This window comes from Phalacrocorax carbo, chromosome 3 (genome assembly GCF_963921805.1).
Source record: "Phalacrocorax carbo chromosome 3, bPhaCar2.1, whole genome shotgun sequence".
NCBI classification, from domain to species: domain Eukaryota; kingdom Metazoa; phylum Chordata; class Aves; order Suliformes; family Phalacrocoracidae; genus Phalacrocorax; species Phalacrocorax carbo.
The window spans coordinates 99626656-99652694 of NC_087515.1; the positions used below are offsets into that span (position 1 = coordinate 99626656).

The following is a 26039-nucleotide window of genomic DNA, read 5'->3' on the forward strand; positions in this document are numbered from 1 at the left end:
AACTAAACAAAGACTTCAAAATAAAATTCAGCTTTGCTGAATTGTGCCTGTATCTCAAGGACCTTTCTGATCAGAAAAGTTCAGAAATCAGGTGTCAGAAATGGAAACTTTGGAAACTTTGCTACTATGATGTCCCAGAAATTAAATATCTTCTCTTTATTTGCTGTTACCCAGACCTTAGTGTTCTTACAAGTCTCCTGCGAGATTTACAATTTTAGCTGACAAGTCATAAGCAGAGATGATGATTCAGTGCTCTGTGTAGCTGCAAAGCATCAGTGACATTCTTCAGGACGAGCATGAACTTGCTGCTACAGTCCTCATCATGCATTCTGCAGGGCTGATCCATTTGCATGAGAATTGTAGAGCTCCCATATTGAGATTTAGTCTGTTTTCCATTTCAGTATGAAAAGATATTTTAATTCTGATTTAGTCAGAGAATACCTAGAAAGGGTGACAGCTCTTGAATGCAATTTTCATGGAAATCTCTCCACTGAGATGCTTGTGGTTTTCATGTCTCTATTCTAAAGAATCCATTTATGGGGTAGCATTATGTATATCATCAGAGATCACATTTTGCACTGTCAACATTTAATTAAGAGACATTCCAAATATCCTATGTATACTGAAGAGCTAGAAGATACAATTCAGGTATCCTCACCAAGCAGGGTATTCTATGGAATCTAAAACGGTACCAAATATCTGTGTTCAGGCAGCTAAGTGTCTGCACTACAAAGCTCCACTGATTATAGTGAGAATTTAGTATGTCTTTGTGTATTTATCAAATCGCTTCCATTTAGGCATGTATACCTTGAACTGAATCCCATCCCTAATATATTTTTTGTCTCTTCTGAAAAAGCTCTCAGAACTTGTGAAATCTCTGTCAACAGAATTTTTTTGTAGGGAAGTCAAAGGTGTGACTACAGCTTAGGTAGGTACAGAGGACCAAGCTTTAAAAAAACCTGCTGTGGTGCAGGTATCAGAGTAGCTTTACTAGCACAGGTATTGTGAAGACCTTTGTAGCTATAAAGAGGTGGAGCACTACCTGATTAGGTTTTTTTATCTTTATTAAATCTGTTAGCAACTTTATGAAGTATATCAAAGGCTCTAGATGGAGAACTCTTCTCTAGTAATGGGATAGGTGTTGACTGAATTATCAAATTGTTCCTGTAAGTAGAGTCCAATACATTAGCTGAGCTTGTTTTGAGGAAGTATTAGGTATATTGATTGATGGGAGGTTTACTGCCATTAACAAATAATAAATAAGGTTCACATCCAGATTCTTCATTCCTTGTTTTTTTCTTTTTTCTTTCTTCCATGCACTCTAATGTTTTAAATAATACCTCACTTAAATGTTGTGTTTTCAAACGACAGCATGCAGTAGCTGTTGTATTTTTTGTTTTGTTTTCTGCAAAGTCTTCCAATGTCATTTTCATTAACACTTGGTACAACCTATGAAATGAAAGAATTATTAGCTAATGCTTGTCACCTTCTTAAGCTCAAGTATTATATTGGACTTAATACATGTATAAAAAAACTCTCAATAGTGATTCACACCATTAAATGCCTCTCAAATTTCCATAAAAGGTTTGCCTGCTCATCTCCTTTTGAAGCAGAAAGTGTTCACTGGTATAATAGATTTTCTGTGATCTACAATGACAGGTTTATAGGTGTTAAGCATCGAAAGGCTTTTTCTAGTTCTGCATTATGGGTATGATCGCTTTAAGACCACTAAAAACAGTAAAATTGCAGAAGCTTTCATATGTGAAGCAGTATTACAGCTCAGTGATATTATGTTAAATGAGGAATCAAAGGTAGAGTGAACTCCAGGGAGATAATAAAAACCGAGTGTATTATTTGAAATTAGTACATAGGAACTAATTCTGAACCTCCTTTTGCAGTCCCATCAATAGTTGCATTGTCGTAAACAGCCATAAGGAATTTCTATGAAATCACAATCTATATGGACCCATTAATGGAAAACACTTTATTCTGATTCTTTGACATAGGAGTATTAAATAGAAAAGAAAGGTCTTAGCTGCAGCATATCCACCTGTATCCTACTCATGCACTAATGAAATGTGGGGCATCTGGGTATGTGTCATAATAACTCGAAACACTTAGAATCTTTGCTTACTTTTTTATGGCTTGCTTTAGTTTCATACTATTCTCCACAGACAGTTAAACAAAATGGAGTTACCTTAGATTTACTCATCCACTGTATTCAAATTGAAGAAAAAGATAATAAAACACTCTTGTTTATTCTGCAGTGTTTTACACTTCTGTGTCTGGTTTTAATCCCTTTGAAGAATATTTAGTCTGGTAAGTTATTTAGTTTTCTCTTAGTGCCTAAGAGAAAAAAATGTGTTATTTAAACTCTTGTCCTTTATCGTTAGATAGCCTGTCCATAGGATGGGAACATTAACCTGCTGAGGAAACGCTTTTAAAGTCTGTATAGCTGTAGGTTGCAAATGAATTCTCCTCTTCTCATGATTGTGGTGCCATATTCTCCTCCCTTTTAAAGACTTTTCTTGACATCAGCAGTAATCTGAAGCCTTAGACAGTAGCTTAAAGGTGAAAATTGAAAGGGAAGACTGTGAGAGAACAGATGCATTTATTTAAACAAAAGTCTTCCATAACCAAAGGAAAAATAAACTTAGGCTTTACCTAGAGGTACCAGAGTACCATGGTACTTTTATCATTCGTATTGGCTCTGAATAATTAGCTCTTTTCTGTGATAAAACAGGAGGAAGTCTTTATGATAGGCACTGACTCAGAGTAGGCTACACTTGATTAGATAAATGAACCTCAACAAGAAAAAAGAAAAGTTTGCACTGCAGTTCCTTTTTTTTTTTCCTCCTTGTAAGTTGAGCTTCCATTGCACTGATGATGAGAACTCAGTCCAGAGAGAGTTAAGTTCTCTTTAAAGGGAATCCCCCATGTGTTCAGTGAAGTTCATACCTCTAATGTAAGCACTGTTATATCACACATGACAAAGCAGATAGCAGAGATGAGGTTAATCTATAATGAAATGATCTACTGCTACTTCAGGGCAGAGGATATTTTATGAGCGCATTAAGATTAACTGTTTTATCTGGAACATAGGAGGCAATGGAGCATCTGTGTAGAAAGCAGTTATTCCAAGTTAATATATTATACTTTTTGCTGAGAGCAACATTTTTTCTTCCTCCAAAACTCTGAAATAGTTCACCTTACAGGAAAGGCTGTAACTATGCTGATGGTAGAGTGCCAGGTCAGGAAGAAGGCTCAGGTCGCAGTTTCCTTCACTCAGCTGTTTAAGGGCATGCTGCTGTTCTTGAAGAACAGCTGTAGATATTGCCTAAGCAAGCTAGGTTTACATTGTCTACAAATTCTATCAACTTTTGCAGCAGGCAGCCTTGGGGCTCTTTCATACTGGGGAGGTCAGGAGCTACAAAAGTGTGTGCCACATAGGCCAGGCACAAAGTACTCCAACCATGATACTGCAGGTGGGTTCACATCTTGGTTTGAGGTTAGTAGTGATGCAGGTCATCTTGTTTATAGTTCCCTGCAGATTTCCAAATCTGGACCTAGTCATGGCCTCTGGTCCTCACAGCACAGAAACCAGAGAGGTTTGGACTTGGGCATAGTCTACATGCTGATGCCTGAAATGTGCTGTGAAAGCAAACACAACCCTTTACAGTGACGTTAAGAAATACTGTTCTGAAAATTCTCTCCAGCAGCAGTGGCTCAAAGTTAGTCACTTCTTGAATAAGCAAATGTACGTGCTCCAGGAAACCTTCACAGTCATGCTGGAAGCCGGACGGAGGATCTGCTCAGCAGATTCACCTGATGGCTGCTAGTTTGCCAATGTAGGTCGAGACAAAGGAATAAAGTGAATATAACACCATCAGCAATCTAAACAGAGAAATTCAAACTGTTAATCACAAAAAGACACACAGACAGAACCCACACAGTGGGGAAACCAGCCTGCCAATGAATATCAGCTCCCTCTTTGTGTTATGGGCAAATCTCTACAGATTGCTGTAGGTATTTATTGTTCTCCAAAAAGTCTGATCCTGGTTGCCAAGCAACTGCAGCAGTTTTGTTACATGTATTTGATATGAACTACTACAGCATTTTTTTTCTTGCCTTAAAATTAATTGAGACAATTAGTAATCTTAAAATTAGTTGTTCTTTATTACGGTTCTCCTCATTGTACGGGTTATCTGTACTGAACAAGCTGTGTGAATTGTTACCAAAATATTCTAGAGGCAACTTTTGCCAAAAAAAGTCTTAAGAGCAGCAGAAGACATAAATGACAATAGGCTTGTATGACAAAGTTTAATTTTGTTACAGTATTACATATATGAAATTTTTAAGACACTGTCTTTCTGTCAGAAACTAAGCAATAGATGAGGATAGAGGGAAAAAAAATCTATAAAATTAGTTTGATACGTACCCTTCCCCTTCATAGGATGTAAAAATATGTAGAGTCAACGCTAAATGATTGTAGAAGGCTGCTATTTCTTATCATATAAAAATAGAGCTGTTAACTTACAGAAACTAACAACAGACTGGTTAATCAGACTGTGTTTTCATTTAGATTAGGTTTCTACTAGGAATCATATCCAAGATCAAAACACAGCGAGAGTTTGGGACTCACCATGCTGAAATCTCTGAGCTGTTCTTGTGAGAGATTTGGCCCAGCTGAAAGACATTTTGCAACACTAAACTCAGTACAGTCAAAATATATAATAGGTGGTTTCTTGAGTTTTCTGCTAGCTTGGAATTAACCTTAAAATAAAATTTTTCCTTACTAATCCATAGATGCATCTGAACATGTACTGGAATCCCTTCCAGTAGAAACTGGAATACTTAAAAAATAGATATGACTTTTGATTTACTTTGAATTGAAGTTGATGTGTAGTAGAAATCCTAAGAAACCTGGCTACAGAATAAGAACTGACACCAGTTCTTACTGCAGCATTTCTAGTAGATAAATACAGAAATTTATTTTCTTTCTTGACATGAATGTGTCTTAAAACTTCATGATTAATCAGCACATGTGGAAACAGAAGACTTAAAAATGCATGAAACATCATGGTAACCAAATACAATGGTAACATAAGATACCACTGCTACTGTTTTTATGACCTTATTTGTTACCTTGGTTTTACTAGCAATTTAAAAATGTATGTATTTAATAGAGTCCAGGTTCTAGACACACTCCATTCAGCTCTGATGACTGAAAAGTAAACACTTTGTCTCTCAAGGCTTTGAAAAAATGGTTGTGCTCATTTCCTAAAATTTTAAGAATTTGCTCAACAAAGGAGAAGGTGCAAGGAACTTTTCTGTAATAGATTATTTTTCATAGAATATGAGATGTCTTCCCAGTTTTCTGGTTCAGTAATGTCAGAGGCTTCTGACTAGAGCATCTCCTTTATGAGGAAAGGCCGAGAGACCTGGGTTTGTTCAGCCTGGAGAAAAGAAGACAGAGGGAGGATCTTATAGATACTTATAAATATGTGAAGGGTGGGTGTCAAGAGGGTGGGGCCGGACTCTTTTCAGTGGTGCCCAATGACAGGACAAGGGGCCTGAGAACACGGGAAGTTCCACCTCAGTATGAGAAAAAAACTTCTTTCCTGTGAGGGTGCCAGAGCAGTGGCACAGGCTGCCCAGGGAGGCTGTGGAGTCTCCTTCCCTGGAGACATTCAAAACCTGCCTGGATGCGTTCCTGTGCCCCCTGCTCTAGGTGTCCCTGCTCAAGCAGGGGGGTTTGGCCAAGATGATCTCCAGGGTCTCCCTACCATTCTGTGAGTCTGTGATTCTGTTTGGAATCACTGATGGATAAAGTTTTACCAGATATTGCTACTTTCTAGGTTAACATAGAACTTAGGACCAGAAACAGCTCAGAGATCAGTAAAATCCTGATGTGATATCTCTTTCTCTAGCCTTTCAGTTGAGCAGAAAGATCAGGACTTTTCCTAACAACAATGCAAGTACTCAATTTAGTGCTTCAGATGACTTATAAATAAACAGCTGAAAAGAAGGGGGTGGGGAGATCCATGCAGTAACATCAGTAGGAATGGATTGAGTGAATATATGAGACAAATTGGATATTGTGTTCTTTAATTCAATATCCACCAAAGCAGTAGTACAGGCTGCTACTTTGTTTTATCTGGAAAAACATAGTGTTTAATTTTTAAAGTTCATTGAATTCAGTCTCATCTCACATTCCTTGTATTTGAACCTCCCTTCTCTGAGAGATTAGGGGATTTGAGGGAACTGTGAGGTAAGATGAAGGTAGAGATTTCTTTCAATTAATTGAACTTTTCTTACTTCTGCACATGAGTGAATAGATACTTCTCAGAACTTGCAGGTGTGCGGTTGTTTTTACCAACCAGCCATGTTAGTGCCAACGTTGCCCCATCCTACTCCTTTTCTTTTTCTCCTCTGCTTTCAAGGACATATGAGGTAACTTAATCATATCAGAAAAGTCAGCTTGGCTGACTTACTTTGCAACAGATAGTTTGTCTTACACTTGATCATTAATAGTCCATAGTTTGTCCTTAGCAAGAAAGACTTCAGACACTAAAGACAGACTTCATCATGGCTAACCTGGGAGATTTATGATGATATCCATGTGGGAGCTAGGTGCAGCCCAATAAACATGATTTCTGCCCTCAGCAGGGGGTGGCCCTGGCTCTGTGCAGACCTGGCAGTGCAAGGGCTCAGCCTCGCTGCAACCTGAGCTGGGTATCGCTGGTTTAACCCCTGCACCAGTGCCAGTGACTGCTGCCTCCCCTGCTCCAGCCTCAGCTCTGGGGATGGCCCTGCTGGGAAGGGGGTGACACACACACCCCTGACAGTCACTGTCTGGGTGCTAGGGGCCACTGCCAGGTTGCAGCTGGCAGCCCGGGAGAAGGAAACAGGCTGTGACAGGGAAACATACAAAAAGAACCCAAAGCAGAGCCCAAGCAAACCTGAGGAGAAAGAAGTGTGACACTTTTTCTAGTGAAGACCTGAGGATGCTGACAGCTCACTTGTGACCCACCTACAACCTCCCACCCCTGTCACTCTTGAGGTAGACTTCAGAGAGTCAACCTTAGGGCCCAGCAGGACACAGGAGGGATGAGCATAACAGCTAAGAAAAGGGATAGATACTAGTAAGACTTTACTGTATAACAATTTTAACTATATTAATTAATGAGGGATTTCTGTATTAATTAGATAATATGTGCTATGAGACCTTTAAAACCCTGATTTCTTGGTGCCATATAAATGGTGTTTTCTCTTGTGCCTATGGCAGGATTTGAAGTCTGACACTAGATTGCCTTTATGCAGAGAAATAGATGTTTTTAGGGTGTGATTCATCTCAAGGAATGCATCTAAAGTTATTCAGATAAATCATGTAATAGAAGTTCCTCTCTCTCCATCCACCATAAAGCAAATCCGAATCATCCTGTGCCTCCCTGCTCTCAGATAAGTGCCCTCATCTAAGGCTACAAAATCTATACTTTCCTCCTCAGTTATGTTTTTCATGAATTTTGCCATTCTGAGGGACAAAATGCCCTCTGGGCTAGCTTTCCATCTAGTAGCTAGGACATTTGCTAATATATAGAAGATACAGATATTGAGTCCTAGACAGAGAAAAAAATTATCCCGTCTCTCACTGTCTGAACAGTATAATAATTGCTTTGTAGCATAAAAGATGAACAACGGCACTACCATCACCTCCGTGGCACTGCTGTAAAGGAAAATAATGATCCCTGTTTAGTTCTTTGAAAGTGCAATTGTACATGTCAACGCACAGCAGAAATTCTGGCCTTCAGCTTCTAGGTGGACGGATCTGCGTGCGATCCTTAATCAGACAGCTGGCAGCTGAGGAGGGGTCAGAGTCCCAGCCACTGTCCTACCTGGTTTCTATTATCTAGCATTAGATAGGTTCCTCCTTCATACACAGGTTTTGGATTATTGTTTGAAAATGCTTAATTTCCCAAGTACTGCATAGTTCTTGATCCTATTTTAGGGGGCAGAAAGCCGCAGTATAGGGATTTGGTTGTGATCACTCTAGTGGAGATGGTGCTGAATCAGTAATTCCCTGAATTATATATAAAAAACCCAAAAGCATAATAATAATTATTTGGCAAACTGAATTTTAGATAGCTATTTTTTCATTGGATTTGATTATTTCAAGGCCAGAATATCTGATTATACCTTTTTCAGACTAAATATGAGGTTTAACCCATTAAAGCTATGTTATGTTTTTATTTGTTTCCTTGCTTTTCTAGGCATAATGCAACTGATAGAAAACAACATATTTGCATAATCTTTCCCAGACTTCAGTTGCAAATGTATCTTCTTTTCTTTATTCTTACAAATGTTTTCTCAGCCCCCATCCAAAAATGATGCATCCTTTTAACAACATAGATTTCCTTAGTGTTAAAAGATGACCTAAATTCCAGTATTCTCTGTATCTGTGGTACAATTGAAGTCATATAGTCAAAATCCCATTACAATACACAAGTCCTCTGAGGTTTCTAGCCAGTTGACAGCCTTGTTCACTAGGCTACAGCTAGAAGTCTTGAACATCTCTCTCTGTTTCTCTGTCCCAGTGGATTTTGCATTCACTTCTGCAGAATAGCGTTATTAAGACATCAATATGATCTATAACACTCCTAAAGAAGATAAGAGCTGTAGGTTAAACCTCTTCAGGGGTTTTATAATATATGTCTCTTACTTGGTTATAATGTGTACATGTGAATTGTTGTCATATATTAAATATACCCACTTTCTATATAAGAGAAGAAAATGCAGCTCATTCCTTCAGAGGGCTTAGCACTATGCTCCTTATGGATGGAGAAGGCTGCTTTGTACTTTAAATAGGGGAGCTGGTTTTAAGACCTTAGAACTTAAAGCTGCGCACAAAGCTCAGTGTGCTGATTAGTTTAATGCTGTTTTAACTCATTTCCTGTACAGTAAGAAGCTGATCCTCATCAGACTTTTAAAACAATAAAGTTTTAAACATCAGGGCATTTTTGGTTCTGTCCTTAGCAAGTTGGTAAGACTTTTACCTGTGCAGAAGGAAAAGCTTCATAATGAAGCTGATGAAAACATAAGCCATGGAGTTTTCTTATTCTTGAGAATTTAGATTTTAATGCTAACAATTGGTAGTGTTGGGATTTTACTTTCACGTAAAACCCTGAATTTGGATATTTGAAAGACATAAGATGAATTTCTGATGTTTTGGATCAAGTAGCATCAAGTTGTTTAAATGTATTCAGCGACAAAATAATAATTTGGGGGTGGGCTGTAAAAGACACCGGGTAGATCTTTTATATGTCCTTAATTTTGGGGTGGTCTTTTTCTTTTCTGGTTCTTCAGTAATTCTATAACGTTTATTTGTAATATTAGATAGAAAGAAATTCACTTGCGGATGTTAAGCATAGGCATTATTTGCTAGCCTGAAATTTTATTTAACTTAACCAAACTGACTATAAAATTCCCCATCCCGTGAAGAGAAGGAAGCATAGGACCTTTACAAACCAATTAAAGAAGACACAGTGAATGGCAACAACAGTTATAATCAGTGCTTTCAATATTTCTCTAACGCTGGAAAGATCCTCGTAAGTAATACAAGCATTGCATACTGCGATACTATAGATGACACTGTAAATCTCTTATGTGCTGAGCTAACACCAGTTTTCAGGACAAAGCTTTTGTATTCCAGGCGCTTTCTGGTTTTCATTAATAATTGTTCCCCCAGATGTGTGCACAGCACATGCTCCTGTTGTTATGAAGTAGACTGCAACTATTCTGTGACTTTCGGCATATTAACAATTGAAAACAATAAATCTTATTTCCTATCGTGTTTCTCTTTAACCAAGTGATTTTCATATGAATGTTTTTGGTGAAAATCATATATATCATGCAAGTATCTATAGCAGGTAGCTATTCTTTGGTTTTATATTTTTTATATCTGAAAATACTTGTTTCAAATTGCTTGCATTTCATGCATAGCATTTCTAATAAATCAGACTAGGATTTTGGAGAGAATTCTAAACAGAGTCCAGTAAATGAAACATCATTGTACTCAAGTTTATAATGAATGTTTTTTATTTGGTGTAAATGTGGAGTTTTTCCATCCTTATCTGTAACTGCTGACAATGTGCTCTAGCTCCCAAATAGTCATCTATTTTCGCAGATTTTTTCTCTTTGTTTTCATCTAAACAGAATCCAGTGTTTGTCAAGAATTCCTCAGTGACTGCTACTGTGTGGTATTTAAGCATAAGTCAGTATTTGTAGTTTGATTTTCCTGAGTAATCTTTACTTGGAGGCATTGGGGACAACATTGTTTTTCTTAAATGGTATTTTATATAGGACAGGTAAACACTGAGCTTACCAGAGGTGAATTTCAGATTTCAGTGAGTGTTAACAAGTACCTTTAGATGGAAGTGCTTGGCATATTGCCAGATTGGGCAGAAAATTTAATAACAGAACAACAACTAAGAATCCTGCATGGACTTGGCTGTGAAATGATACTACTTCCAGCTCCTATACAAATTGTAATTTTGTAGCTCATACCTTCCTTGAATTCCTGAAATATTTGTCTTGATTGTTTCCATTTTGTGGAGATTGGAGACATCAGAAGCAGGTAAGATGATGTTTTACATTCACCCTGTTTACAAAGATTTTTTTTTTTATTAGAAGATAAATATACAGACTTCTAAAATATTAGTGGTATGCACAAGATGTTGAAAACACTGGGTTTAGTCCTACTTAATATAATTTCAGCAATATAAACAATAGTAATCAGAAAATTACGTAAAAGCTTCTAAGGAATAAGTATGAAGTTGAAACAGTGATTCTTCTATAACCTGGTTATTGATGGCCAGTTCTTATCTTAGAAGAGGGTAGGCATGTTAAGAAATACATGATCTGAAATTATAGACATCTGGTCCATTCAGAGGCACAACAGTGAGGGGCTCTTCCTAAAGCAGACTACAGCTGTAGTGGCCCTGGATGCACAGGGACTTATAAAATGAAACAAAAACTCCTTCTGTCTTCTTGGGCAAGACACTTTCCATATAGACATTATCCAAGTGACTAATATAATATGGTGCTGTAGGATCTTTCAGTAGTGGAAAAAGAAGCCTTTGCAGAATTTTCTTTCCATTCTTTTAGAAAGTTGTCTTGGGATGGGGTGAACTTCCCACCGGGCATCCCTCTCCATTGACTGAACAGGAAGGCAATGCAATATAGAGCTGCTTTCCAGCTTTTGTGTGGATAAATTAGATAGCTTAGCCGTTGACCAAGTGATCCTTTTAATTGACCTTAATTCTAAATCCGTTCTGTCCTTCAGAATGTGCTCAAACATAAATAACTGTACATGTCTTTCTTTTTTTCTCTCTGGTATTTGCTGCTCCAGCAACATTTTTGAGCAGAATTTGTTGATAAACTACACCCGTATACTAGAACAAAGCAAGAGAATCACTCTGATTAATATGGACATCAGCAAAGAGTATTGCTGTACCTCTGGCAAAAGTGGCTGCAAAGTCTAAACAGAGAAGCAGGTGCTTTTCCAGATTTTAAATTAGTTTTTGTTTTATAATTAAATATGTATGAGGAAAAATAGTGGAGAACTTGAAATGGCATCCTCTTGGTAGAATATTCAGCAGAAATGGATGACGTACATTACAAAAGTATGACTCGACTTCTAATGTGTGAACAGAGACAGTTCACTTGATATAAAGGAGACATTTGCTTACAATAAGAACTGGAATATGTAACAAAGATTTTTTTTTGTTATACCGACCTAAAAATAATCTTACTCCCTGCAAAATAAAAATTGAGGTTTCTTTTCATTTTTACCTTAGAGATAAACAGTATCAAGTGTTGATACTGTTTTTACTCATCTTCTTCCTAATTCTCTCCTAATTCTAAGATGTAACTGTTGCACTTAAAGGATTGGGGAGGTGGTAACTAATTCCAGACCAAGTGGAATTAAATTTAAAATTTAGCATGGCATGTTCTATTCTGGCCGTCACTTTATGACTGTTCTGAATTAAATCTGAATAAGATATGTGAAGACATCCATCTGAATAATAGTACTAGGCAGATGGTTTTGAGAACTTCAGGTCCCTTTGGAGAGAAAGATCCTTTTAGATACTAGGCCTCTCACTTATCTCCTAAAATCTCCAGAGCTGACTTTGGTTTCCTCTTAGTTGTGGAGGACTCAGCACCATGCCATCAGTGCAAGAAGACCTATTGCTGTTTTGTGTTTGTGAAATGAAATCCAAATCTGCCCCTACTTGCCTCACCTAACTTCAGTGCAAACATACACATAAAGCTGGCAAGGACCTCTACACACTAAGTTAATTCTCTTGCTCTTGCAGATTGCCGGATAGTATAACCACTTTGCATAAGCTTCCACCTGACTTCTGATCACAGATAATCCTGCCTTTTCATTTTCACAGTTTCAGAAATGCTATTCCTATTCCTCTTTAGACTGAAGCTCCTCTCAGATTGCATTAGTGACTTTGCTCCCATTACATCTCATTCCTGTTTTCTCCTCCCTACTATCTCTCTTTTACTAGGTAGGGTCCTTTCCTGTCTTTTCCTCAATATTGCTAGCTTATCTGAATCACAATATATTCCTAATTTCTCATATATCTTGGGGATGTGTGTGTGTATCATCTTCTACCACCATCTCCTTTGCTTCATCGGATCTATTCTAAATTTGATCAATGTTTCCAAGTTTTGTTGTCATCTTCATTTTTGAGATCTATTGGAAAAACTTCATATATAAATACATGCCTTTATAACAGAGTCAAATATTATGTATTTCACGTCATTTCTTCAGAAGCAAAAATTCTTGTTCTTGCCACCTTAATTGTCTGTGTCATCTTGATAGCAGACGTCTTTATCTACTTTTATACTTTTCCTTCACAAATAAAGGTGTATGGGTAACTGCTATTTGTTTTGCAGCCCTGGTTGCTAGCTAGCCAGCATTTTTAAGCCATTTATCTTTCAGCCCTGTCCCCTCAGTTAGGTTTGCAGTTAGCTGTCTTTTTAACTGGATATCATGATCAAAAGTGGGAAACTTTCCACAAATCCGTGTTTATAAACCTCTATCCCAACCACAGTGTAGTTTTTTCAAAGTCCAATCTGAGTTTAAGCCAAAGACACTACAGTCAAGCACAACACAAACATGTATTTCCTCTGAAGCAACAAGAAGTTTCTCATTTTTCATTACCACTGACAAATTCCATACACGTAGTTATTTTGGAAGGTGTCTGCACACTTCAATCTTATCTTCATGATTCATGCAAAATCATTGCTACAGAAAATTTGTGTGGCTTCCTTTTGCACTGTAAGTTCTTCTACACAGGGGAAATTATTCTACAGTACTTACACTAGAACTCCAAATTTAAAAATTTTTCAGCATAGAAATTCCTTCAAATATATGTTTTGAAATAAATTACCGAAGCAGCACTATCATTCTGAATCTTCCCCATCTTTTGAGCTGCTAGTTCCCATAGTAAGAGACTACAGAATAAGAATTTTTCATTTATACGTTGCGAGTGACTAGATCACATACAAAACTAGAGGGGAAGCAGCTGGGACTACATGTCATAATACATGTATATATAATTTATGAACTGTCTATCTTAGGTTTTGAGTTTTGGTTTTCTCTAATAGGTTATGTGTCATAAATGATGCCTACTACATTTCCTGATCCTGTTTTTAATCAGAGTTTCATTTGTTTGACCTTCAAACATTCACTGAGTTTTATGTGGTGTAACATTGGTCTGTTGTGTTATTAATGATTCATTCTTTATTTATATTCTTAAATATTCATGGCAGCATAGTACTTGTTCACATTAGCAGACCTCAGACCACTATGACTCAGAAAGTGAAACAGAAAATGGTATGTCATATGCATTTATCTTATGCCTCCTTTATTGGACATCATTAAGGAAGTGAATACTGTGAATGATGAGTGTTTTTAACATTCAGAGTGGTTCTTTGTTGATGGTTTACATGCATGCAGGTCTTTATTAGAACTCACTAGTTAAGTGGGAATAAAATGCATACCAGCATAAAAGACAGCCTACAGGCTTCTAATACTTGACATAAGGTGAAGGAAGTAGAAATAAGGCTCACCATGCTCTTAATTGAGTGCTTTAGCATTTCTTTCATAAGACAGCCACATATTTGCACTGCAAAGTACATTGGAGTGAAGGAAAGCAGAGAGAGAGAGACAGACTGAACACAGTACTCTATGTAAGATATTAGTTGAAAGAATGACGACTTCACCAGAAGAGGTGAATGAAATATTATTTCAGAGCACCATGGCTTTGCTGTTAGGATGAATACCATCAGCCCCATTTGTAAAAGATAGCTTGATAGGGCACTACTGTGGACACTATCCATGTCTGAAGGTTCAGCTTTAGTAGCGACTGTTTATGGGTTCCGTATGTCCAAGGTAGACAGATTCTACAGCTGAAATACCTGCCCAGTAACAGTAGTGGCACCACTCTGAGAGCTGGCATACATAACCATGACCAAAACAAGGCATACTGAAGGTAGAGACGTGCATTTGGCCAATTTAACTGCAACTCATTGGGAAAATATGGACATATGCAAAGTTGCAACTGCAGTAAATACAACATATTTACTTACAGATACTGAACAGATAAAACTTAGATGTCAGTTTAGTGAGGTGTGCATTAAGAGGTAAAAGTAATTACTATTACCTATGAGAAACAAGCATAGTTGCTGTGCAAGCCTTACAATGCCATCTTGCCACAGTATTTCATGAGTGACTGAGGAGAGACGGTTTTCAGGATGAGGATAGTTTTAATCTTAGGACTCTACAAGAATTTCTTCAGTAGCCTTCAACAAGAAGCAGCACACTGCTGAGAATACTTGTCAGCAAGTCACCTGAATCTCCCATAGCAGCGTAGTGCTAAGCAAATTCAAATTGAATTGCTAAATGTTGGATCTGTGAAGATCTGGATCTGGAACAAGAACAAATTATTCACAGAGAGTTCCATTATCCTTCTGCTACAGTAGATACTGTACATGCGCCCTCAAGTAAATGCATAGAATACAAAATATTATTGTAAGTACCACTTTCAGGCAACACCTATAGTTGGACAGTCCACACATCTTCTTTATGGTGATTTTTTTGACTGCATTAGAAAAAAACTAAACACCATGAAACAGACTTAAAAATATCCATCCCTTCTACCAGCTGATTTTGCCAAATAGAAGTATCATTTTGTTCTGGCTTTCATAATGATTTTTTTTTTCTAGTCAGAAAATAATCTTGCTTAAGTGATTGATTTGGTATTAGGGAGCAAGGGGGGAAGGATGGTTACTGACCTAATTTTTCTTGTGTTACAGACTTAAAACCTTGTGCTTTCAGTGTGCAGTCCTTGCAATGCATTGCAAGATTTTTATTATTGTGCTATTCCCATCTGTATTATTTATTCTGAATAATGGGGAATATAACCGCCTTCTGGAGTAACCTACAATACTGTGAAGGACATTTTAAAGCCATATTATATACACTTCATGCTGTGACCATTGATATTGCTTGTAATATTTGAAAGGGTTGATGAGACATTAAAATTAGTTCTTTTCTGTTTTTTCAAAGTCTAGATGTAAGAGACTGAAGATAACAAGTTGGTTTATAAATAGAAGTGAAAAACACTTGTTTTTTTTTTATGGATGCATCTGCTTCTCTACCAGTGGTGGCTCTAATGCTTTCTAGCCGTGGGGTTATCAACATGCAAGCAGTGGCACTGGGCTTGGTGCTGGTTGTGTGCCAGCTGCCAGCACTTTGTAGAAAGGGCAGCAGAACGGAAAGATTTTAGCAAGGCTTGTGAAGTTCTGCTGAGAGCAGGCCAAATTATCCCCAAGGTAAGAGCTGCTCCTGATTTCTGCTGTAATAATGCTTGATCCTCTCTATGTTCCTTGTGGTACATTTCAATAGCAAAGAAACAACACAGGTTTTAGCTGACACAGAACCACACACAGCTGAGTTTTTCCTGATTTTTAAATATATATATGTTTTTATACCTTCAGTGAAAGAATCTTTTCTACTGACCTGGTGACTGCAGCAAAACTTAACATCTCTCTCCATTATCTGTATGCTGTTGAGCTAGCCCACATATTGAAATCTCTTGTGTGACTGGCAGACAGCAGTCACACAAGTCTCAGTTCATCTCACTAAGCTAATATTGTAATTAATTGATCTAGTCATGCAGTGTATTTGATGTTAAAATCCACACTTAAGCATGAAACAGAATACTGTTTTAGGAACTATATTTATACTTTAATGATAATAATAAAACAATTTTTCTGCCCGAATTACATTTCAATGCCTTATATAATTTAAATAAATACCGCTAGAGGACTCCACCCCCCCTTTCCCTGAGTTCAAGAAGAGGCTAAGATCTACCGTGTTCTCAGTTCTTTGCAGATAATATATGTATGAAAAGGTATAGGGAAAATATTATTTTTAAATGTATGGTAAATAGCTGATTTATTTAGTGTTTTATGTGTACTTTTAAGAAAAATCAGGCAATAGCTGCTATTCCACTCCAATATATACAGAAACATACAGCATTCACTGCTCTTGCTGCATGTGTGACCTATTCTTTTCTAGAAAATGAATTATGGGTGTTTATTTGTAGACAGAAAAATACTTTTTAAAAGAAAGAGTGAGTAGAATACCAAATTAAAGCAGAAATGCTGGAAACTTTCAGGATTGTCATGTTCCTCTTAATCTGTAGGTATTTTAAGTAGTTTTAGTATTAAAACTAAAAGAATAAATACCTGGCAAAAATATACCTGGCAAAGTAGATCATAGCCAGTTTACCAGCACTAGGTGATTCTGGAAAGATGTCGAATCTGACGCGCTGATCTGAGCATCTGTAAATGGCCATCAATTTGGCTGTCAGAATGCAGACACCAATGAAAATTGGAATGGAAATCAACAGAAACTGGGAGCTTCATTTTAGGTGTTACAACTGAGTATCTGTCATCTTAAAATAATTTCAAAGTAATTCAGGAACTCTCTGCATTAGTGAATAAAGGTACAGGTGTTAGAGCTCTCCAAACTGTTACACATGGGGAAAAAAAGGGGTGTCTGATTTCCATTTGGTTTGAAATGGACCCATTGAAGTTATAGTTTTGAAAGATTGTTAGAGAAAAATGTTTTACTGGCACATAGCATATGCCAGTGTGAAGCATAGTCCACACTGCTGGGCACAGTCCAGTATTCCAGTCCATCCTTTACATGGGGAACTCTCCAGAACCTCTTTTTTTGGCCCATATGAGTCATAGAACAGGGACAAAAATAGAGCTATTTGCTGGGGTTCAGTGAGTTTTCTTTTAAGCAAAATATTTAGAATAGTTTAAAAGAAACTCTTCTCCTCCTTCCCAAGAGATTTTTAAAAAGTGTGAGGTTTATGTATTTTATACATATTGAAATTTGATCTATATTTTTTCTATATATATATATATCAAAGTATAGGAAATATAAATTATTCCTGTGAATATAATCTGCTGTTTTTCTTGAATATAAATAAGTTTTATGCCTATTTTTCCCACAGTATCCAAATGCTGTGAATAATAAACAGATTATTTACATTTTAAACAAGAGATTTTACTTCCACTTCCCATAACATAAGTCTATATTAAAGAATGTTGCTACTTCTATGATTAGAAATCTCCAAATTTCAAGCTTGTTTGTTTCTTGGCTTCTTTAAACCTCCCTTCCTTCTAAAGATCTATGCTGCTTGTATATATATCTTTTTTGAAAAACAACTTGAAAAATGTATTGAGTAAGAAAATCTTGTATGTATAGATATTTTTGTTGATTCCAACTCTATTTTATAACTCTCGAACAGAATCAAGCAGAGAACTGAGAATTAGTAGAAAATGCAGCCAATTGTCCCCTTTATAGAGTGAGCAGGGGGAGTAAGTGCAGGTCTCACTACCAACAGCACTGCAGACTGACTCTTTGAGTATGAAGGAGTTAAGAATGAAAACACAGATCAACAGGTGTGAGCAAAGGAAAGATACACAATAATTGTAGGAAAATGGAAGGAGCTTCCTGGATTTTAGGGTCTGAATTTCCACCCCTTTAACACAGCTGAATTCTACCCATGTGTTTGTGCATGTGTGTGTGTATGTTTATGTTTAGGCTAGACCTGTAGACATAGTGAATTACAGCAGCTCTAAACTAGCCATGTTTTCCTTTCAGAAGGATTTTGCAGTCTACTGGAACCTGTAGCTCTGTGTGAGCATGACGAACGAACAGTAAAGAGGTTTTATTCATAACTGTTGCTTTTCTTTGCTTGAAAGCTGCTTGTGGGCTGCACTGGCAATGGTTCTGGATGTTAACCATGTTTTATTGTTGTCTAGCACGCCACATTAGAGAACATTTCAACTTTGAGAAAAAAACATAACTATAATTCTCTGCTAGTCATGCAGCACAGGCTTCTTTGACAGCATAAAACATAGGTTCACTGTAACTGTCGGTACATTATGTGGCACCAAAGGTGAGGCATATCACAGTGAAATAGCACTGCATCTGGAAATAGAAGTAATGGTCGAAGATCATTGCTCTGCTCGCTCTTTAAGGTGTTTCAGCTGAAGAGACTAAAACATACGGAACGACATGAGACTCACCTGAAAATAAACTAAAACCTTTTAAATACTGATTACAAATATGAAGTAGGTTATTGTATTTAAGGGAATAAAGAATAAAAGTTATGGATTATTTTGCTGTGGCTGTCCTCCAGGACTCACTGGAATGACTGACCTTATTTTATAATGCAGAAGAGAGTGATGACATGACTTATTAAATGTGAAACCTCAAAGAATTGCAGTTTTTGGAGATGAAATGTAGAAGTGTAAGGAAAATGAAAGAGGTACTTTCAGCATAATGAGAGTGAAGAAAAAACACTGCTATGTGCATAGGCCACCTGAGACAGGAGGCTCTAAAAAAGGTGAAAAAAGAAAGCCTCATATGACTAATATTATCCATTCAGTCTGCTTTTATATTCTGTCAGAGTTCAGAAAACTGGGGAGGCATAAATTCTTTATAGTTAGGACAGCAAGCATGTTTCTACTGTGGTAAGTTACCTGTTTGAGACTGTTTTCTCTCATAGTCTATTCATTCCTGTCTACAAAGAGCCTGACTGTCTCAGTAACCTCCTTGTAGGTACTGAAAGGCTGCTGTTAGGTCCCCCTCAGGCTTTCCTTGAAGGTTTCTCATCTTCAGCACAAACATAATGCTGGACCCTTGCTCCTTCATGGCAGCTGTTTTTCCTCACGTGAAGCTTTTTTTGCATGTGGGAACCTTCAGCACTGGTTGAAATGCAATCCAATCACATTGTTAAGACTGGGCATACCTGTTGGTAGTATGGAGAAGGTACTATGTACCTGGAAAATCTGAATTCCCACTATGGCTACGAGCACAATTGTACACTAAAAATATTGAATGAAGGAAGTGCAAACGACAGTTTAGTGTTTGACGTGATTTATTGGTATTAAGTGCAAAGGTTAGATACACTGTAGTTTTGACAAAATATTTAACTGTATTTACCAGCAGTTAGTCATTGTTTGAAAACCTTCAGGGTGCAAAATGGTAATATTTTATTAAAGACATAAATTCCAGCAACAAATGGAACTCCCACTAAGCAGCTTTACCGCGAAGAAAGACTGGTTGTTAAAATCTCCTTACTTTTTCTTCCAATAGTCAACTTCAGGGACAAAGTAATACTAATAAAGTTTACTTTTGTCCATGTATTTCCCATATTCCTCAAAAAGTAAAGAAATAAGCCCAGAGAGAGTTTCTCAGCAAAGAATCATGTCTAAATTTGCTTTGTGCCATCCTGATTGGATGACTTATTTATTAATTAAAATGAAATTATTAGTTTCAAGGTCATTGAAGAATTGTTGCCAGCACTAATCTCCCCAAGAATACATTCACAATAATATTTGTTAAACTTCAATTTTCTGTAGGTGTCCTTGTGATTTAAAAGGATGATGTTAGGAATACTCAGAGGAGAATGAAATGGTGGGGAGGACTAACTAAATATAATGATGTTTTAACTGACTTACTGTCTGTAATTCTTTTAGTGCTTGTACTATTCTTCAGTTGTCAGTGGTTAGGGAGCTTGTCCATCCTATACCAGCACATATTGATTTAAATTCATCTTACTTGCAAGAACTTCTCATCATGCTGTTGCTCAGACACATCTCCTCCTCCCTCACTTCTCTTCAGGTTGTGGTAACTATCCCCCAGCACACCTAGTCTAAAGTCATCTTCATTAGGTTAACAAGCAAAAACACTCTTGCTCCACCTTGGTTAGATGTGTCAGCAAAACATCCAGGTGTTTTGCTGGATGAGTCAGCTGCTGGTCAGGACTTGAACCGTTGCTGGTGGGATTGGGGGCACCCATGCCTTCCTCCCTCATGCCCAGAGCTCTTGATGCTTCTGGTTACCCCAGCAGCATTGTTAGTGCCCACATGGAAGAGTGGCAAGGGTTAACTCTGTGGGGGCTGGACAAGCCTTGTGGGTCCCTATGCAAAATCATGGATCCTGGCCCTGCCAGGATCTGGAGACATCAGGTCAGACTGGCAGATTGACACCTCCATACCCTGCAGAAGGGACCCTTCAGTAATGGTCTCACTTGCCCTTGCCCCCTACTGCACACACAAGGTGTGGGCTGAGCTGGCTCCTGAAGATCTTGTTTGTCCTCAGCAGTGCCCTGGGCAGTTGCAGGTCGATCAGGAACTGATGGAGGGGGCCGTGGCGCATGGGGCAGCTGTTGGTGTGGCCATTGGTGGGGCAGGACACTGGGCCACTGCTTAAGTGTTTAGGCTGCCTGCCAGCCAGACTCATGGGAGGTGGTAAGCACAGGTGGCTGCCCGGTGTGGTGGGCCACACACACACCCTGGCTGAGAAAGCCACAACGTTATTCATGGTGGAAGCTAAGAGGCTGTCCCAGGACAGCCTAAATCTGGGCCGTGGGCTGCCATTGGAAGTCGGCTGTTGGGCTGGCAGGGTCTGTAGCCAGCCCAGTGAAACAGTCCTTGCTCTGACCTTTTCGTTTCACTTTTCTAAAACTTTTTGTCACTTGGCATCGCCCAGTTTTAAACAAATATAACTTTCTTATGACCACAGTTATACACTGTTGTACAAGATTTGTTCTGTTCTGAGAGCCGTTTGGAAATAAAATTTCCAAATAGCAAATTAATAGTTCATATTTTGCATGAGAGAGTCCTTTCCATAGGTAATGATGCCTTCTCTTTGAATGTTGTAAGGTATTTCTAATTAAAGGAATAGTAAGTGATGTAAAAGATGTGTCAATGAAAGAGGAAAAAGCAATAGCTTGAACAGGAGTGTTTTATCTAAGGTGTAACATAACAAAAAAGAAGAGCAGTAGAAAAAACATTTATTAAGATCTTCTCTGTGCCTGAATCCATACAAACTGCAGAGTATGCATTAGACAGAAAAATCCAGAGACAGAAACACCATCTTCCACAGGATCATATGCTCATGAGCATATTAAAAGTTTTTATTATCTCTATCTGCCTTTTAAAAAAAGAGTTACAGTTGTCTAGCCCTCAAGAAGTTTTAAATTCGAAAGCCTCTATTCTGAAGCTGATGCAGCGGAAGATCATTGGAATGGAGGAAACCCAGTAGGTACTGGCAAGAATTAATGAAGCCTGCCAGTTGGCTGGGCTGCAAACCTGCCTGCCTATAGCCTTACTGTTACACCTAAGTCTCAAACCTTTTAACATTCTGACATTAATGTGAATTCATGTAAACAGAAAAACACGGAGAGCTGTACGTACACAGGGGAACGAGCTATAGCTGAAAGGATTTTATAGGCCAAAGGGTTTTCCTGTTTCTTAGGAAAGCAAGTGTTAGACATTCAGAGTCAAAGATAAAGTACAGCTTCGTTTTTTTGTTGTTTTTTATTTATTTTCTAAAGGTTTCGGTGATGAGCACTCTGCTTTAGGACAAATAGCAATCTAGGAAGGCAGCTCTAGAGGTCAAATGAAAAAGCTGCATGTAAGCGCAGTAGAAGGATTATAAGCAAAGCTTATGTTCTATAAAAAGAGATTCTGTACTGTTTCAAACAATGTGAGAATCTTTATAGGTAAAACCACAGCAGTGGGTTATGTTAATAGCTATTGTGAGAAGGTATGTAGCCATTTGTGATTTAAGTAGCACATTTTTAGGGGTTTCACAAAAGACCTGGAGTCTGCTAAATATTCTTCAGTACTTTCTCTCATTAACTCTTTTGTATTTATGGACACAAACAATTGCAGCAATTTTACTAACAAGCTGATTTCTTTAAAAAGCTTTCCGGTTAGCAGCATGAGTATATTTCCCATTAGAAGCCAAATTGGCCCCAAATCCATGGAAAAATGGAGTTGTCTTGCAAGACAACATCATTTGTGGCCATAGGAAGATAAATTTTTTGTCTGCAGTGATCTGTGTACTTACTACAATTATACATTTCTATGTATAATAGCTAAATGTAGAATAGCTAAAGATAGAAGCGACTAGCTTTTGATTGTTTGGTCTTTCTTGAAATTTAGTAGATGATCCAGTCTGTGCTCAGTTACCAGAGTTAGATGGTAGTTTCAGGAATTGCGAGTAAACTGTGTTGTTTCCCCACTCACCTTTTTTTTTTTGCCTCACAGATTATACTCTCTTCTAGTAAGGTGTCTAGGGGCTCACATGCCTTGTGTTAGCAAAGCACCAAAGAACTGACCTAATTTTGACCTGTTCGCACATGTCCACTTAATTATGTGCTGAACAATCAAAGAAAACCCCCACAAAACCTCCAAAAACCTGAGAAAGTACAGAAGAAATCAGGACTGCGGCAAAGGGATGCTCCATGCAGCTTTGCTGACCTTCAGCCAAGCTAATCTCTAAACAGAGTCAAGAAAAAGAGGTGGTTAGATATCAGTATCTCAGGAGTGTGGGGATAAGTAAGTGGTTCCATGGGAGAAGCAAAATCATGTGCAGGGGCGGTTCAGGGCAAATGGAATGAGGGAAAGATTTAGTGTTCAGTGGCGAGCTTAGGAAGGGAAACAAACAAAGGTTAGGGATTGGAGGTAATCCTCTAAAGCTGTGTCTGCCCTATCTTAGAGGAATTGTCCTTTTTGTAAAATGAACGAAGTTTTCTAAGCAATTTTGGTTTGGTTTGGTTTTTCTAGTTTTCTGAAATTTACACATACAGGGTTATATTTCAAAACACATTTTTTAAAGATTAAATATATTTAAAATTTTAAAGTCATCTTTTTTGCATCACTGGTCATTGATTGGCATTGCTTGAAATTTTTGCTTTGTTTTCCTGTGTGTTGTATGCGTACGTGTATTACTGATACTGATTTGTAACTGTTTCTCTTTTTGGCTCTTCCTTAGAATTTGTTAAGAGCTTTGTGTGGGATTTGACCTCAGTGACTCTGATTTTGTAAATAGGTTTCTGAAAAGTCATGAAAGAGTAAAATTCAGCATACTTTTACAGTCATATACGGGAAGGCAGCATTAATAGTTTGTAATTTATCCCGGTATAATTATGTTCAGAATTTAAGCATATTTAGTAATGTATTTGCTATTGGAGCTACAGTCAGAAGAGATTAAAATTTTACCTGTGTTGGAAAATAGAAATGTGGTTTGTAACCTTCAAAGATACTTAGAATCACTGTATAGATGATTCAGTGAAACTGGAGCCAAGCAAAATGGAATTATTCAGTTATTATGTGTTGTGCATTGTATCCAGGTTCATATTGTTGCACTGACTATTTTAACAAGATGGGTGAGTTAGTATTACTTCAAATTTTTATCAGTCTCATGAAGTTGATTAAGCAAATAATTGTATGCTAGGTGATTCTTCAAGTGAGACTAAAGCAGATTTCTGCTTGTGCAAAAATCAAAATACCGTAGCTGTCCTAAAAAGAAACAACCAAACTCCTCATGTTGTATGTGTGGAAGAGAGCACGCATTTTTAATTCCTTATGAGCAGATAAATGTACTGATCTGAGGCTCAGTTGAAGTACTGGCAAGTGAAAAACCTAAGTGCATGACTGCATTTTTGCATGAGTGGGTACCTATGTGCATGTTGATTACTCTTTTCCTGTAAAAACACAATATATGAGAGAGAAAGGATGGAGAGGGAATGAAAAGAAGAAATTAAGGGAGAGAGAAAAGGAGGTGGGGAAGGGAAGGGAAAGAGGGAGAGGCGAGGCGAGGCGAGGAGAGGCGAGGCGAGGCGAGGAGAGGCGAGGCGAGGAGAGGCGAGGCGAGGAGAGGCGAGGCGAGGAGAGGAGAGGCGAGGAGAGGAGAGGAGAGGCGAGGAGAGGAGAGGAGAGGCGAGGAGAGGAGAGGCGAGGAGAGGAGAGGAGAGGCGAGGAGAGGAGAGGCGAGGAGAGGAGAGGCGAGGAGAGGCGAGGAGAGGCGAGGAGAGGAGAGGAGAGGAGAGGAGAGGAGAGGAGAGGAGAGGAGAGGAGAGGAGAGGAGAGGAGAGGAGAGGAGAGGAGAGGAGAGGAGAGGAGAGGAGAGGAGAGGAGAGGAGAGGAGAGGAGAGGAGAGGAGAGGAGAGGAGAGGAGAGGAGAGGAGAGGCGAGGAGAGGAGAGGAGAGGCGAGGCGAGGAGAGGCGAGGAGAGGCGAGGAGAGGCGAGGAGAGGCGAGGAGAGGCGAGGAGAGGCGAGGAGAGGAGAGGAGAGGAGAGGAGAGGAGAGGAGAGGAGAGGAGAGGAGAGGAGAGGAGAGGAGAGGAGAGGAGTAAAAAAAGAAAAATAAGCCCCTTTTAAGTGTACTCCTCTGCAATCTGATGGGCTTGCAGCCATGTATTCACATTTTTTCATTGAAATAAGAGTTGCGTTTGCCCTTGCTGGGTATGGCACAGGGTGCTGGAGGCTAAGAGTGGTTTAAATAAATCAAAGAGACAAGCTAGATATAGTCAGAAGGGGAATTTTTAGCTTTCACCCTAGCAACTTCCCATTGTTTGTTTTAGACAGAAATAGTTGACATATTTGATTAAGGTGGCAATTTCATAATTAGGTTGTGGAATGTCTTCCTTACTTTCCATACTATGTTGTTTCTGCAAAGACTTCAAACACATTCATTCTTGCATCAAAAACTATGTGAATGCCTAACTTTGAAAAAACTATTCTTCACTTATGGGGAGCCAAAGCTGCTAGGTATGTTCCAAGTGCTATCATCTTCATAGCCTTTTCTTTCAGGCATTGATCCTAGTTGTCCGCTTAATATAATCTAAACCTTTATGTCAAGTTTTATAAATTCTCAGCATTAATCTTTGACAGAAGAAAACATCAGTTTCACATTCCTGTCTGTCTCTGTGACAGATGTAAAAGAGTATCCTATATCTTTGCTACCATTAGCAGAATAAGAGAGCATTGGGTGAGGACGAAAAATGTCTTTGTATCCTTATATCTTGCAAAATTCTATTTACAGATTTTAGTTATGCTCGCTATCACGGTGATTCTTACCTGGAATTTCAAGGCTTGCATTTGAACATGCAAAACTTCATCCAGTTGGAATTTAAGACCTATAATCCTCATGGACTCCTCCTGTATATTGAACAAGGCCCAGGACATTTTTTAATGCAGCTTTTCATCAATCATGGTACCTTACAGGTAAGGTCTCAAAATTGCCCACTCAAGGAGAAGTAAGTAAAAATTAGGTTCTATAAAAATTGTAATTTTTTTTCTATTACCTACTATAGAAGATAGTAGATAGAGATACGGAGACTTGATATCCTTCAGTATTTTAAGGAAAATAGTTGTCAAACTTGCTAACTGTTAGTCCAAACTCATTACTAAAATGACTAATATGTCTTACAAGAGGTGGTGCTTGAGGAAAATTGAATAGTGATTATAATTGGATTGTCTCATATAAAAAGTACATATTAAAAGACAAAAAGAAAGAATGTAGATTTTGTCTTTACAGCTGGTATGAGTTAAGGTATTCTATTTTATATACAAAGCCTAAA

The 26039-nt window shown here is 38.1% G+C and overlaps 1 protein-coding gene across 1 annotated transcript in view; it reads left to right on the top strand.

Annotated features, from left to right (window-relative positions):
* The window catches only part of EYS (eyes shut homolog), an 888772-nt gene that overhangs the window by 541137 nt on the left and 321596 nt on the right, over positions 1 to 26039 (top strand). The window contains exon 27 of the mRNA XM_064448569.1: positions 25502 to 25683. Coding sequence (XP_064304639.1) covers positions 25502 to 25683 — 182 coding nt within the window. The remainder of the gene's footprint in view (positions 1 to 25501; positions 25684 to 26039) is intronic.